The sequence below is a fragment of the Saimiri boliviensis genome, chromosome 3, assembly GCF_048565385.1.
Source record: "Saimiri boliviensis isolate mSaiBol1 chromosome 3, mSaiBol1.pri, whole genome shotgun sequence".
Taxonomy (NCBI): domain Eukaryota; kingdom Metazoa; phylum Chordata; class Mammalia; order Primates; family Cebidae; genus Saimiri; species Saimiri boliviensis.
The window spans coordinates 100160931-100174339 of record NC_133451.1 but is presented as its reverse complement, the minus strand read 5'-3'; the positions used below and the strand labels follow the sequence as shown (position 1 = coordinate 100174339).

Below are 13409 nucleotides of genomic sequence, written 5' to 3'. Positions count from 1 at the left end.
TATCAGTTGCTCACAAATTCTCCAAATTGACAATATGGCAAGTCTATTCAAAGATAAGTAAGCCATGGTATATAGACCAAGACTAGGAGAAAACAGAGGTGGGGAGGAATAATTCTGCCTTGGGACCAAGGAAGAGACCAAGAGTTGGAGAAGGCTTCTCAGGAGAGGTGGCATTTGAACTAGCTCTTTAAGTATGAATGGGAGAAGAAAGAAAAAGGTATCTGGAAACAAGAAAGCAGCAGGAGCAAACGAGAAAGAATCAGAAGGGAAGCCAGAGAGCACCATTATCACCAAGGATATACCAAATCCAGTCATTCATAAGCTATTTATTTTGTGTGATTTTTAAAAAAACAGCTGTTACTGGCTGGGTGCAGTGGCTCATGCCTGTAATCCTAGCACTTTCGGAGGCCAAGGCTGGAGGATCACTTGAGGTCAGGAGTTCAAGACAAGCCTGGCCAACATGGTGAAACCCTATCTCTACTAAAAATACAAAATAAAAATTAGCCAGACATGGTGCCATGCACCTGTAATCCCAGCTATTTGGGAGACTGAAGCACAAGAATTGCTTGAACCTGGGAAGTGGAGATTGCCGTGAGCCAAGATTGTGCCACTGTACTCTAGCCTGGGTGACAGAACAAGACTCTGTCTCAAAAAAAAAACAACAACAACAACAACAACAACAACAACAAAAAAAAACATGTTACCTTCTCCTTAAAATGAATTTAAGTTGAAGGCAGAAATTATGGCTTATTCAGCTGCACTACAATGCTTTTACAGAGAAGTTTCCTAAATTTTAATTTAGTACATATATTTCTTCAATTCTAGTATAAATTACCTGAATTAGTAACACACTGTGCTCTATAACCTTATGGCATTTTAATCCATAAATGGCATTTACATTTGTGAAGTTCTTTGCTTTATTTTAAAAAACCCTAATGGATATATGTTTAAGTGAATGGACCTAAGCCACACATTTGAGTGGCAACATCAGTTATCCCCATTAAGCTATCTAAAACTGCACAACATAAAAAGGGTCCACTGCATTAAAAGAAAAGAAAGTATCCAAGCATCTTCACTGCTCTCACCTTTTCATTGGCCATTGAGTGGTACCACCAAAACAGCCGTGTTGTGATATAATAAGCAATGATCACATCAATAGTGTAGTGTTCATGTGCTACAAGAATGCAGATGATCCCGGCAGCACTCAGCAGCCAGCAGATTAAATGATACCACCAGAAGTGACGAGGCGAATCTGGACAGTAGAAAAATTAGAGTTAATAAGATTCCCAGAGATAAATTTAATGACTGCAGTCTGTCCTAATGACCTTAAGAAGAATAACCCAGGATCAGGAAGTCACCAGAAGGAGAAAACTGATAACCTAAACTGAGTCACTATGAATTGCCCAGGATCCGCTCAGGTCGGAGGGAGGCAGAGGGGCTCCCTGGCAGCAAGTGTAATAGTCATTCACGGGGGAAGCTGGTAACACTAAACATTCTAGGCCTTGCCCATGTGAATAAGCTGTTTAATAAGAAAGGGAGCAGAACTGTTTCTTATTAGGTTGGTTGAAATTGCTGAATACTGACTCACATAAAGGAGCCACTTTCCCACTGGAAAGAAAGATGGTAGGGGTCAAAAGGAGAGGTGGTTGTCTATGAAAATAGGGGGGTGGAAATCGGAAAGCAGGAGTAATTTCAGGTTCTAAATTTATATTATTTCTCCAGGAGTATGTGTAGGGTAAGCATGTTCATGTCAGAAGGAATGGCACTGTGGCTAGCAATATTTTGATTCTCAGCAATTTTATACTGTTACTGCCAATAGCAACTATAAAACATTACCTCTGTAAAGGTTAAGATTCCTGACCATTCACTTACGGACTCAGCCTTCCTAGTAAGGTCACTTAAAAGTTCATTCTACTTAGCAGCTATAAGAGACAACTATGGCACTCACTGGTTTAAACATGATGGTCCTCCTCTTCTCACAGATGTGTTAAATGACAAATATAATTGAAACCAGAGTTCATCTCTAATAACTTGATGATCTGTTTTATTTTAAAGCTGTATTAGCTCACAATAAAAGTCCAATAAGCTGAAATTGATTTCGTATTTAACTATGTTTACATTCATAGTGATATTTACTTTCACATGTAGAAGGGTGATTGAATAGCAAAAGGATCCATTTCCAGAACTTTATTTATTTATTTATTTAGAGACAGAGTTTCACTCCTGTCACCCATGCTGGAGTGCAATGGTGTGATATCAGCTCACTGCAACTTCTGCCTCCTGGGTTCAAATGATTCTCCTGCTTTATTCTCCCGAATAGCTGGGATTACAGGTGTGCACCATTATGCCTGGCTAATTTTGTATTATTAGTAGAGATAGGGTTTCACCATGTTGGCCAGGCTGGTCTTGAACTCCTGACCTCAGGTGACCTGCCTGCCTTGGCCTCCCAAAGTGCTGGGATTACAGGCATGGGCCACTGCACCCAGCCCATTTCCAGAACTTTAAATGAAATACCAAATCAGGTATCATTCAGATACGATTTTTTTGCTAAAATTAGCTGTTGCTTTCTTTGTCCCAAATGGAACAGTAAGAAAATAAAACTGTATTGCCTTTAAAAATCTGACTTTCTAATTTTGAATATATTCCTTATTACTTGTCAGTTACTTCATTCTGCCACTAAGTTCTGGCAGACAACTCATGGAATCTCAGAATTGTAATGGGAGAGGCCTTACTCTTGCAGTCTTTGGGGCCAGATCCAGTCTCCATAACTGTTATGTTAGGCTTAGGACGTTAAAAATTGAACGACATTGAGAAATCTGGAGGGCTCACAAAATATGCATTCTCCAGCACCTCAGACCCTACCCTTCCCTAAGGTCTCTTAGCAACCCTGCTTCCCTACTTACAGGTCATCTGGTGTTTACTTTAGAAATTCAAAATGTTTGGGCAAACTAGAACCATTTTGCATTTGTTTATTCACAAGAAGCCAAGCTGAAGTAGGTACAGAGGTGGCCTGAATCTTCATTTTCCTACTCATGGGACTGCAAGTGAGATTTTAGGAATGGCTGGAAACCCCAGCAGTACTTTCTCATAAAAATGTATTTCCTATTATGCTCTACCACACTGGGCTCACCACTCATTAACAGAGCGTTGGCTGGCCCAAAGAAAAGATTGAATAGAAGCTGTTTTGAAATAGAGAAGGAAAAATGGTAATACTCTTACTTTCTCATTCATCCCATAGGGTTAACAATGAGCCAGACTACAACACAAATAATAGTTAACTTCACCGTCTGTGTGGGATGCTAGCCCTAGGGGTCATAAAATATTAGAGACAATGGACTTGGTAGGGTAACCAGGTAAAAACCCAAAAATCTGTTCTCTATTAGCCAGTTGTTTGGCACTGACAGCTAGTCTGATTTCTCCTGGCTAATTTCATCAGGAACCTACGCGCTAATTATAATATTTGCACGACTGTACAAAGCACTCCCTTGCTAATCCCCAAATGGTCCTGGTGCCACATTTTCATGTGCTGTCACAACTAAATTTAAATCTACTCATGACAAGAGAGCAAACAAGGAAAGAGTCCAAACTGATCAAAAGGCAGGAAAGTAAAAAAAATATATAAATCATGCATCTAATTCTAGAAGCAGACTTTTCAAAGAAACCACTGGAACCGCTACTTACGCAGAACAAGAACATACAGTATAATTTAGAAGATAAATGTTTTTCTTAATTATATAGAAAAAACAGACAGAAACATGAAATGTTCTACTTACATACAGAACTGGCTATAAAACAGAGTTTAAGTATTACAGATTTGCCCTTCTGTTTCTCACCAAATATTGGAGAAAGCAGAATGGTATTCCTTGCATGCTGCATGTAAATTTACACAATTTTAGAAACCTCTCGTCAAGATAATGTCTTAGGGAAAAAAAAGTCTCTACATACTGTGTGGCCTTCATTAAAGTACAAAATCAATCACAAGTTGCCTTGCTGTTGCTCTGAGGTGAAAGAATGTACACTAACGAGCAATGTCCCTGCTTATAGATAAGTAGACTATTCCTTGGCAATACAGTAGAGCCAACCAGCTTGAATATCCAAAGTTCTCAACAGAGCCAAGAAATTAAGAGCAAAACCTCTGGATTCAGCTTGCTTCAACCTGAATACCTGCCTCTCCAAATGATGGCTGTGCACTGTGGCCAAGTCACTTCCTTTATGCTTAAGTTTTCTCATCTGGAAAATGGGAAAAAATAGTACAGCCCTCAGAGGGTGAATGAAAGGATCAAATGAGCTAATTTACATCAAGACCCTAGAATAGTGACTGGGAAAGAGTAAGTATTGTCTATTTGTTATTATTGTTGATGATGTGGTTTGGCTGCGTCCCCACCCAAATCTATCTTAAATTGTAGCTCCCATAATTCCCATGTGTTATGGGAGGACCCTGGTGGGAGATAATCGAATCATGGGGGTGGTTTCCCCCATACTGTTCTTGTGGTAATGAGTAAGTCTCACAAGATCTGACGGTTTTATAAGGGAAAAGCCCTTTTGCTTGGTTCTCATTCTCTCTTTTCTGCTGCCATGTAAGATGCGCCTTTTGCCGTCCACCATGATTGTGAGGCCTCCTCAGCCACTTGGAACTGTGAGTCCATTAAACCACTTTTTCTTTATAAATTACCCAGTGTTGGTTATGTCTTTATCAGCAGCATGAAAACAGACTAATACAGTTAATATCAGTTGGTTTTCAGTTATTTTAGAAAACTGAATCACAGTTTCCTGGGAGTGGTTTTTATTACCTTAAACCTACAGTGCCTTCACGCTGAAGTGCACCTCTTCCCCCACCTCCACCCTCATCCCCATCTTCTTTTGTAAGTTTTTTGTGATCTTCAGATTAGAGAGAAGATCCTAAACTCAAGTGTACATCTGGACTAGAAAACGACTGATCTTACATAGCATACTGACGGAACTTTCCTTGGCAAAAGTTCGAGTTAGAACCATAGCAACATATATAATTCTGCTCAATCCCCCAGAACCAATAACTCAACATTAGAAATGGAGTGACTAAATTTAACAAAGAGACCATCCTCTGATGATGGTGCAGAGACAGATCCAGGTCCCACCCCACCACCCTAAGAGTGTGAGGATAGAAATAAGGGAAAAGGTGCAGAGCCTTCAGCTTTTAAGTCAAGTATGATGAAGACCCCACACGTATCCCACAACTTTCCCTACTGCAGATCTGTATGTAGAATCTACAAAGTACGGAACAAAAAGATGCTACAGTTCTCACAAAAAAGACTTGATCTCATCTACCACAGAGAACTTTTGCCCTCAAAGCAGAACTTAAACCGAATATCCCAGGTAATCAAAGGGGCAATAATTCACTTCTGCACCCTGAAGATAATTCATGACTTCCACACCACCATTCAATTAGGATATTCCTCTTTGGATTAACAAAGGACGAGAGAGGAGAGAAAAACAAGGAGGACAGGGGAGGGGAAGCTGTTTTCTGCTGCTCTCTGCTGAAAGACCTCCTTTTAAATATGTCAATGAAGAGGATTAAGATAAACCTCTAAAAAACACTGGCATGAGGTAACTTGGAACTAAAGATGAAGGGTAACACTGACCAGCTTTGCAAACACAAAGGAAGAAGCATTATTACTTCAAAAGGATTTTGAGGTGATAGGCCTAAATATACAAAACCTCGGAAATATATAAAAATGGGATCTACTGGGCAGCTAAAACAGTACAACTCTACAAAGAACAAGGAATTACTTCTGCCATAAAACCTACTAGAAAACCCAAGGATTTTGTATAATGTGAACTAAGCATATAAATATAGAAAGAGATTTTTATTTCTTGCCTCCACATTTCTTCTTGAGAAGGAAATGATTGGTATTAGCAAAATGGTCCATGAAGACTCCGATGAAAGCATAGAAAAGTGCTGGAGGATGATGAAATTAGAATAAAGTGGGACATGGAAATGTTTTAAAAAGGGGAACATGATAACTGAATTATTTCAAATGCTAGAATGGAAGTGTCATACAAATAATTCAAAGGTCATTACATCTGTCTTTAGAAAGTACCAATCCTTTTTGCAATAAAATCAACAATTAGTTCCAATAGTAAGATAGCTTTTCATACCTTAAGAAGTACTAACCAAGAAGGGAGATGTTTTAAAGGCATGTTAAATACTAGAGAGAAGCCAGGGTCAGGTTTTAAGCCTTCAGGTTCAGATCACATATAACTAGTTGAAATGATATAAACATAAATATACACACACACATACACACACACATCTGTCTCTTTCACAGCTTATCAATCCCAAGAGAATAAGGGCTCCTATCAATTTCAGGTCCGGGGATCCCTCACACTACAGCTATCAGTTCAGTGGGAATGGGCTATTACTTACATTCTTTGATGAACAAATAAGTTAGTGTCAGCGTAACTGTGTGACCACTGAAGAGGAAGTCTCCACACAAGATATGTGATCCAGTTATGGACAATCCACCACCAGAAATCAATCGTAGAATTCGCTGTACTTTTGCCTGAGAGTCTCCATTGAGCTGAATGACATAAGAAAATTAAGAAGGGAATTTACAAGTGGCTAAAATCATGTTTCAGTCTAATTGTGTGACTCTTAGGTCACCGGGTTGTGATTTTCTTTCTCTTTTTAACTTAAAAATTCAAAAAGAATTCAAGGAGAAGCTCCTTAAACTGGGTTTTATTCATTTATTGGCAAGTTTTATTGACATGTTTTAAATTATTCAATATGTTACTAATAATATGTCTTAGTGGTTGTGTGTCCTTGGGCAAAGCTTTTAAAAATATTAATAACTGATGACTTCACCATAGCTATTTGCTAAAAAGCAGATCAAAGCTACTTTCTTTCCTTTTTGCAGGGGGAAGTGAGGGTTTTGAATGGTTAATATTTGATTCAGCTACATACCACATTACCAATATTCTCTATAGTATATTGGTACCTTGTATTAGGCAGGCAGCCTAAAGTGGACAGATATATAGCTGTATTAATGTCTGATCGAAACATTTACAATTAAAAGGAGCTGCAACTCATTAAATAATTTACATAAGTTTGAAAATGATGGATTAGGGATGTACTGGCAGGTTTAAAAATGAGTAGCTTTGATTAGGAAAAACATCCCCTAAAGAAATAGCCTGTGTGCTATGGCAGGAGGCTGAGAGAGCTACTTTGGACAAGGGTGCAGCAGACCCACAAAGCCACTGTGATGACATGAGAAACAATGCTGGGCTAGGGGAGGGGCCGGAGAGCTGTGTACCCCATCAAAATCTAATCATACAGGAAGGAGTTGGTCAAAACTGTAGGCATAGAAAATTGGAATACTGAACTACCAAGGGCCTAGATAGGATGGCGGGTTCAGATCAGATGAGTACAAAGCAAATTGGTTGAGAAAATCAAAGAAAAATGCTCAGAAAAAGTCATGTAATAGAATATATGGAAGACAAATACAGAAGGACTTTTGGTTTGTTTGTTTTGAGACAGGGTCTTGTTCTTTCACCCAGGCTGGAGCGCAACAGGTGGTACATTAGGTATAGGAGAGACCAATTTGGCTGCTGCCAAACAGGAAACCTTATCATCTACACCGTTTCTTCCATTAAAAAGGTAAGTACCTGAGGTCAGGAGTTCAAGACCAGCCTGATCAACATGGAGAAACCCCGTCTCTACTATGAAAAAAAAAAAAGAAGAATTAGCCAGGCATGGTGGTGCATGCCTGTAACATGCCTGTAATCCCAGCTACTCAGGAGGCTGAGGCAGGAGAATCGCTTGAACCCACGAGGTGGAAGTTGCGGTGAGCCACCATTCCACCATTGCACTCCAGCTTGGGCAACAAGAGCGAAACTTCGTCTCAAAAAAAAAAAAGTCTTTGGCCACCTATGGCCAAGGTGAGGGACAGCTAGCCCCATAAAGCTTTCTCAAGGAAGGGGAATATTGCTGACCCAGCCAAACATTATTATATGTGGAAAAAATAGGTTTGCAAATCTAAATCATTTCATGTAATCATTTTATAATAACTGGGCCAACACTTATCTAAACATACTTTGAAGAACACAAATTGTCTGACTGTAAATTAAAGCTTGGGTTGGTGGCTGAAGCAAATTGTAAGCAAAAGGTTAAAAGTGAACCATAGGATACATAAGGGAGAAGGCAACTGGAAAACTATGAAAGCAAAGCTTTCACTGTGATGGCTCTTGTGAGCACGGCCTGGTGAATTACAAGTTGTACAGGCATCAATTACTATAACAGATATGACACTTCCATAGTAAGTGGCTTCCACATACAAAGTTCTGCCATTGCTTAGAGTCATGAAGGATATTCTATAGAGTCAGCAACACAGGACACAATTAGATTATCTAATAGTTTTATAACCATAAAAATCTAAGCAGCACTCAAAGCCAGCAGATGAACTAAATTTAGAACATACTCGGACGCCTGTTCTGTAACACCACCTCACCTCTAGTCAAACTAAGTCATTTGTATTTGTTTTACTGAACCATGATTCAGGCATGTATGGATTGCTTATGCTTCAGGAAGAGGTCCTGACAAGTAAACCTGGGAGATGATTAGTAAAGATGTTACCAGAGGTTTCACTATGACTATTTGTAGCTTGGCTATCCACTGGCACTGATGTGGCTTCTAAGGTTGCAACTCTTCCACGAAGGACAATCTTTAATTTGCTTTCTTTCTGTAATCATAGCAATTCATCCCTGCAAACCTCAGACATTACTATGATGGGCTTGCCTTCCTTTCTGTGGCCATTTCTCCATTTAACACATTGCAATCGCCCCTTAGAAGTGTTTATTACACTTCTGAACTTCTACCATGCCTTAAATTAGCTTCACTAAAAATCAGCCAGTGTTTAAATTCAATATGTACACTGTTTTAATTACAGATATTTTCTGCTTTGATGGCTTTGGAAAAGTATAGCTTCTCCAAACCACACCTATATTTGGTGAGGGAGACTGTGGACGTCTTCAGAGAAGCTCTATTTTTCTTTCACCTCAGACATCTGGTTAGTGTTCAGTAAAATATGATTTTAGACTTCATTCCTTTGTCCAGAAAGCACATGATTTGTAATTTTCCATTTTATAAACCAAGGTGCACTGGAGTCTGAGATGATTACAGTTCTCTCAAGAACTCAACCTGGAGAAACTGTAATTCCTGCTTAGGACAGTTTCAGAAAATATTCTCACAAACTATCTCAGTCAAAGGCCACTCTAGCTTTCCAGCTGCTAAAAACCTTGGGGTCATCCTTGACTTCTTTCTCTCAAACCCATATCCAACTTATTAGCATATCTTATATCCTGACCTGAACAACTTATTATTTCCACTGCCACCACTAAGGCTGAAGTTCCCATACTGGGCTGCAAGACTCTATATGACCTGTGGTCTGCATACCTCCACCCTTCACAACTCCACTCAGACACACTGGCCTCCCGACTCTTCCTTTAACCCAGTGTAAATAAGCAATGTTTTATCCTGGAGCTCTCATCTCACCCACATGGCTCACTTTCTTGTCTTGGTTCCTGCCCAAATGCTTTGTTATTAAAGAAGCCCTTCCTGACCTCTATATCAAATAGTTCCTACCCTCAAGCACCCTTTCTCCTTACTCAGCTCTGCTGTTTTCCATCTGACAATCACTGACTTATCATCATGTGACAAATTATGAATTTGTTTATAATTTGTCATCCCTCAGTAGAACATAAGCTCCAGAAGAGGGACTTTGTTTTGGTTACCAAAATCCCTGGTACATAGCTTAATGCTTGTAGAATGAATACATTAATGAATAAGTAAATGAGAAGGTGAAAAAGCAGAGGTGAACCCCTGATGGTAATTTTCAGTTAGTAGACAATAAATTTTTTTAGCACAAAAGATATATATTTTATAAATACATTTTAATTTCTTCCCCTCAAATCTAAATAGAAAATAGGAAAGATGCTAAATTTCAGTTAACACGTAAGAAGTGTCTAAAAGAATGTATAATGGAGGGTAGGTGTTCAATAGCTGTTTTCCTGATTCCTTCTAAGTGGTAATTTGGAGGTACTTACCTTTGGAGCACACTGGAAATGCATTCCAGGCACAGGTAGAGTAGTAACATACATTGTAATGCAGCGATACAGGTATAAAGTTCCAATAATAAAAAAGAATCTGCGCCCCACTATTGACCTAAAGGAAAAAATATGGATGGGGAAAAACAAGTTTACAGTTTATTTTTATTCCTAATGCAAAATAAAACAATGTTTAACAGGATAAAGAATAATCAGTACAGAATGGCATTAACAAACAAACCACAGTTTCACAGAGTTTAAAGGCTTATTTGTGAGTTGCCCATCCCCACAGTTCCATGGAGAGATTGCACCACAGTTTTCAGAAATGAAGATTCACATACTCCAATAAATCTAGGTGGTTTAGCTTCCAAAGGACACATGTGTATGTGTGTGTGTGTGTGTGTGTGTGTAGTGGGGGAACTAAAGTGAGGAAGAATCTACATAAATCACCTCTCCTCAAAGTTGCTGTTTGCCAGAGAATTCAATGAAGCTGTCTGTATTTTCAGTCAACTCACTGCATTAATAAAAACCTCTCTTGAGAACATATGAAAGGAATAAGCAAGCCACAGTAACAGAGGAATTAACTAATGAGCCAAGGTGACATTACATAATTGGACACATAGGGAAATGTGACAACACATCTAACCCATGGTATATAAACAGGGTTTATTTGAGGACCATCTGAAGGTATTTTGACAACACAGGCATGAACTATTTTCTCTATGACTAAATAGATTTTCAAAAACTCTATCTTGAAAATGTTCAAAGTGTCCTCATATAGTTAATTACATTTAATAGTGAAGTTGTAAGCTGACTGATTTATTTTATTTAATCTTGATCAATAAAAGGGCAAAAAAATTCCCACAAGTCCTTTTTCACTTTATATTTCTGTGGGAAGAAAGCTGTCTTAATTAACATTAGTCTCTGTGCTTCATGACCTGGGTCCTCAGCCTAACGCAGGCTTCCGAGTAGATGACTGAGGATCCTGTCTTCCAAACGGAAGGGCTCTGCCATTGCACCACAGCCTCATGGGTGTATGTGAATGGGCATCATGGGTCTGAATGTCCTCAGTCCAGCTGAACAGGACAACTCCCTTTCTGTTATATAGTGAGGCCTATAAGCTCTGGGCTCTGGGATTAAGAGATGAGTGAGACTCCATATAAAGCCCCTAGACTTGCTAGGTGTAACTTCCTTAGTACATAAAACATATGACTCTAGGTCTTTCATTTTCAGAGCTCTCAAGCTTTTAAGACTGGTAGTGATCAAAGACTTCTGGAAAAACAGGCAGTTTCAGGTAATGTGGCATATTTTAAGTTTTCCCTAAGATTGTGGTGCTGACATGAATAAAGGTCTAATTCAGGTAACACTTGGAACTTCTAATTTGAAGAACTATGTATAAATATATATTTTAACTGTCTGTTTCCAATAGCTATTTTAAGTATATTTCAGGGTTTCTGGGGTCAAAAAAAAAAATAGAAGGGAACACCACCTAGACGTAGATGAGAGCATTGATTATCCCAAGGCATTTCCTTAAAGGCTTCCTATTCTACCCCTGCCTTTCCCCGTACTGAAAAGAAGTAGGTAATAAACAGTGCTGAGTTTCTCCCCCTGGTTAAGGGAAAACTGATTCAGCCTTTGATTCAACCCCAGGTTCCAAAAGAGTGCTGTTTTGAATTGTGCTCCATGCTGTTAGACAAGGTGAATAAGCAGAAATTATTATGTCAATTACATTCATTCCAGCATTCTGAGTTCAGCTGTACTCAGAACTGAAAGCTAACTTAGAAGGTAAAGATGTACTCTACAGCCTTATTTAGAAAAAGAACTATTGCTAATGATTTTTCCCATAGCTTTGAAACGTGCTTTTACAAGAGAGAGAAAACAAGCAAGATTTCTCATTCAGCTGGGATGTTCAAAACAGGTTATAAACATTATTCCACTAGTTACTAAAATGTAGGCTCCAATTCTACTTCAAACATAAAAAGGCAAATGTGTGTGAATTGTGACTGAAATAGTGGATATCATGAAAATGTATGGTCTGGCTATGTGACTGTGTGTTTTGACATGTTGAAATCTAAGGTGGTTAAGTAAAGGCAGTTAACAATAACTATCTAATGAAAATTCAAAAAGCATCTAGATCAAAATATGAACTGAGGGAAAGACTGTACTTCAGGGTGGAGTCCAGATACTTACCAGACCCTGGACAATTTCTCTTTTCACACATATATGAATAAAACTTTGCTCTAAATAAAGGAGAAAGCAAATATCTGTAGCCTTAGCAGGCTCTCTTATATTGTGTCAATTTCCAGACACTAAAAAGAAAAACACTAAAGTTCATAAATACATTCTTTGCTTTTAGCATAAAGCATTCTTTAACAATTTCAGAAGCAGGTTACTTCTACTAAGTAAAAGACAACTCAGCTAGATCTACTACGTAAGTATGCCAAGGAAACATATGAAGCGTTATATTAAGGAAAATGCCTAGGAATGACTGCAGTTTGTGGAATAAGGTTTTAAGACTGCAAAGTTGCATTTGGGGAACTCTTCAACAAAGACAGACTGAATTAATGTAATCACAAAACAGTAGCAATGCTAGAGTTCTATAACTGATCATGTAATGAAAAGTGTTACCAACTGAAAAATGATACAGAATACATTCTCTCTTCTAAAGATCTTCTGGCATTAATATTGAAATCCTATTTGACTTGGAATCTTCAGATTGTAGCCAAGTTAGCATACATTACATTTTTAAATTCCGTATTATGGTCAGTGTTTTGATCAAAATCATATTTTAGTGATTTGATCACTAGCATTCCAGTAGAAAACGAATGTCTAAATGATGAATGAGAGGCCCCTTGGAATAAGGAGCCTTCATTTTTATGGACTAGAAGTCAGAATTCACACAGAGAAGCAGAAATAACCACTTCAGGGCTATGTCCAATTATTAAGTGTCTTCAAAGCAAAAGTACCTGGCTTATTTCTCCTTGATTCCCTATCATTCCAAAAATAAAGAGGCTGAACCCAGTGATCCATGAGCTCCTTTGTGGTGCCCAAAGGAAATCAGAGGGCAAGTTTACTTTAGAAATCTAAAAATCAAAACCACATGGATACTGTTCTAAACTTGGTTTCTTAAATTCCTGTAACAGACAGCAAACAAACAGCAAACTGAAACCACACCCACACCCCCAACCCCACAGAAATGTAAAATCTGAGAACCGAATCCAGGCAAACCTTACAGCAGACTATTGACTCTGCACCAATACAGACATCACATTATGAGTAATGGAGAAAAAAGTTTCTCAACCTATTCCTTTTCCCACCTGTCAAGAGCCTGA

The 13409-nt window shown here is 38.6% G+C and overlaps 1 protein-coding gene across 11 annotated transcripts in view; it reads right to left on the bottom strand.

Moving 5' to 3' along the window:
• SGMS2 (sphingomyelin synthase 2) overlaps positions 1–13409 on the bottom strand; it is a 176864-nt gene that overhangs the window by 4432 nt on the left and 159023 nt on the right. For all 11 annotated transcript variants that reach the window (XM_074396543.1, XM_074396541.1, XM_003929474.4 and 8 more), the window contains 3 exons: positions 10078–10195; positions 6404–6557; positions 1086–1252 (listed from right to left, as the gene is read on the bottom strand). In XM_074396543.1, the coding sequence (XP_074252644.1) occupies positions 1086–1252; positions 6404–6557; positions 10078–10195 (439 nt within the window). The remainder of the gene's footprint in view (positions 1–1085; positions 1253–6403; positions 6558–10077; positions 10196–13409) is intronic.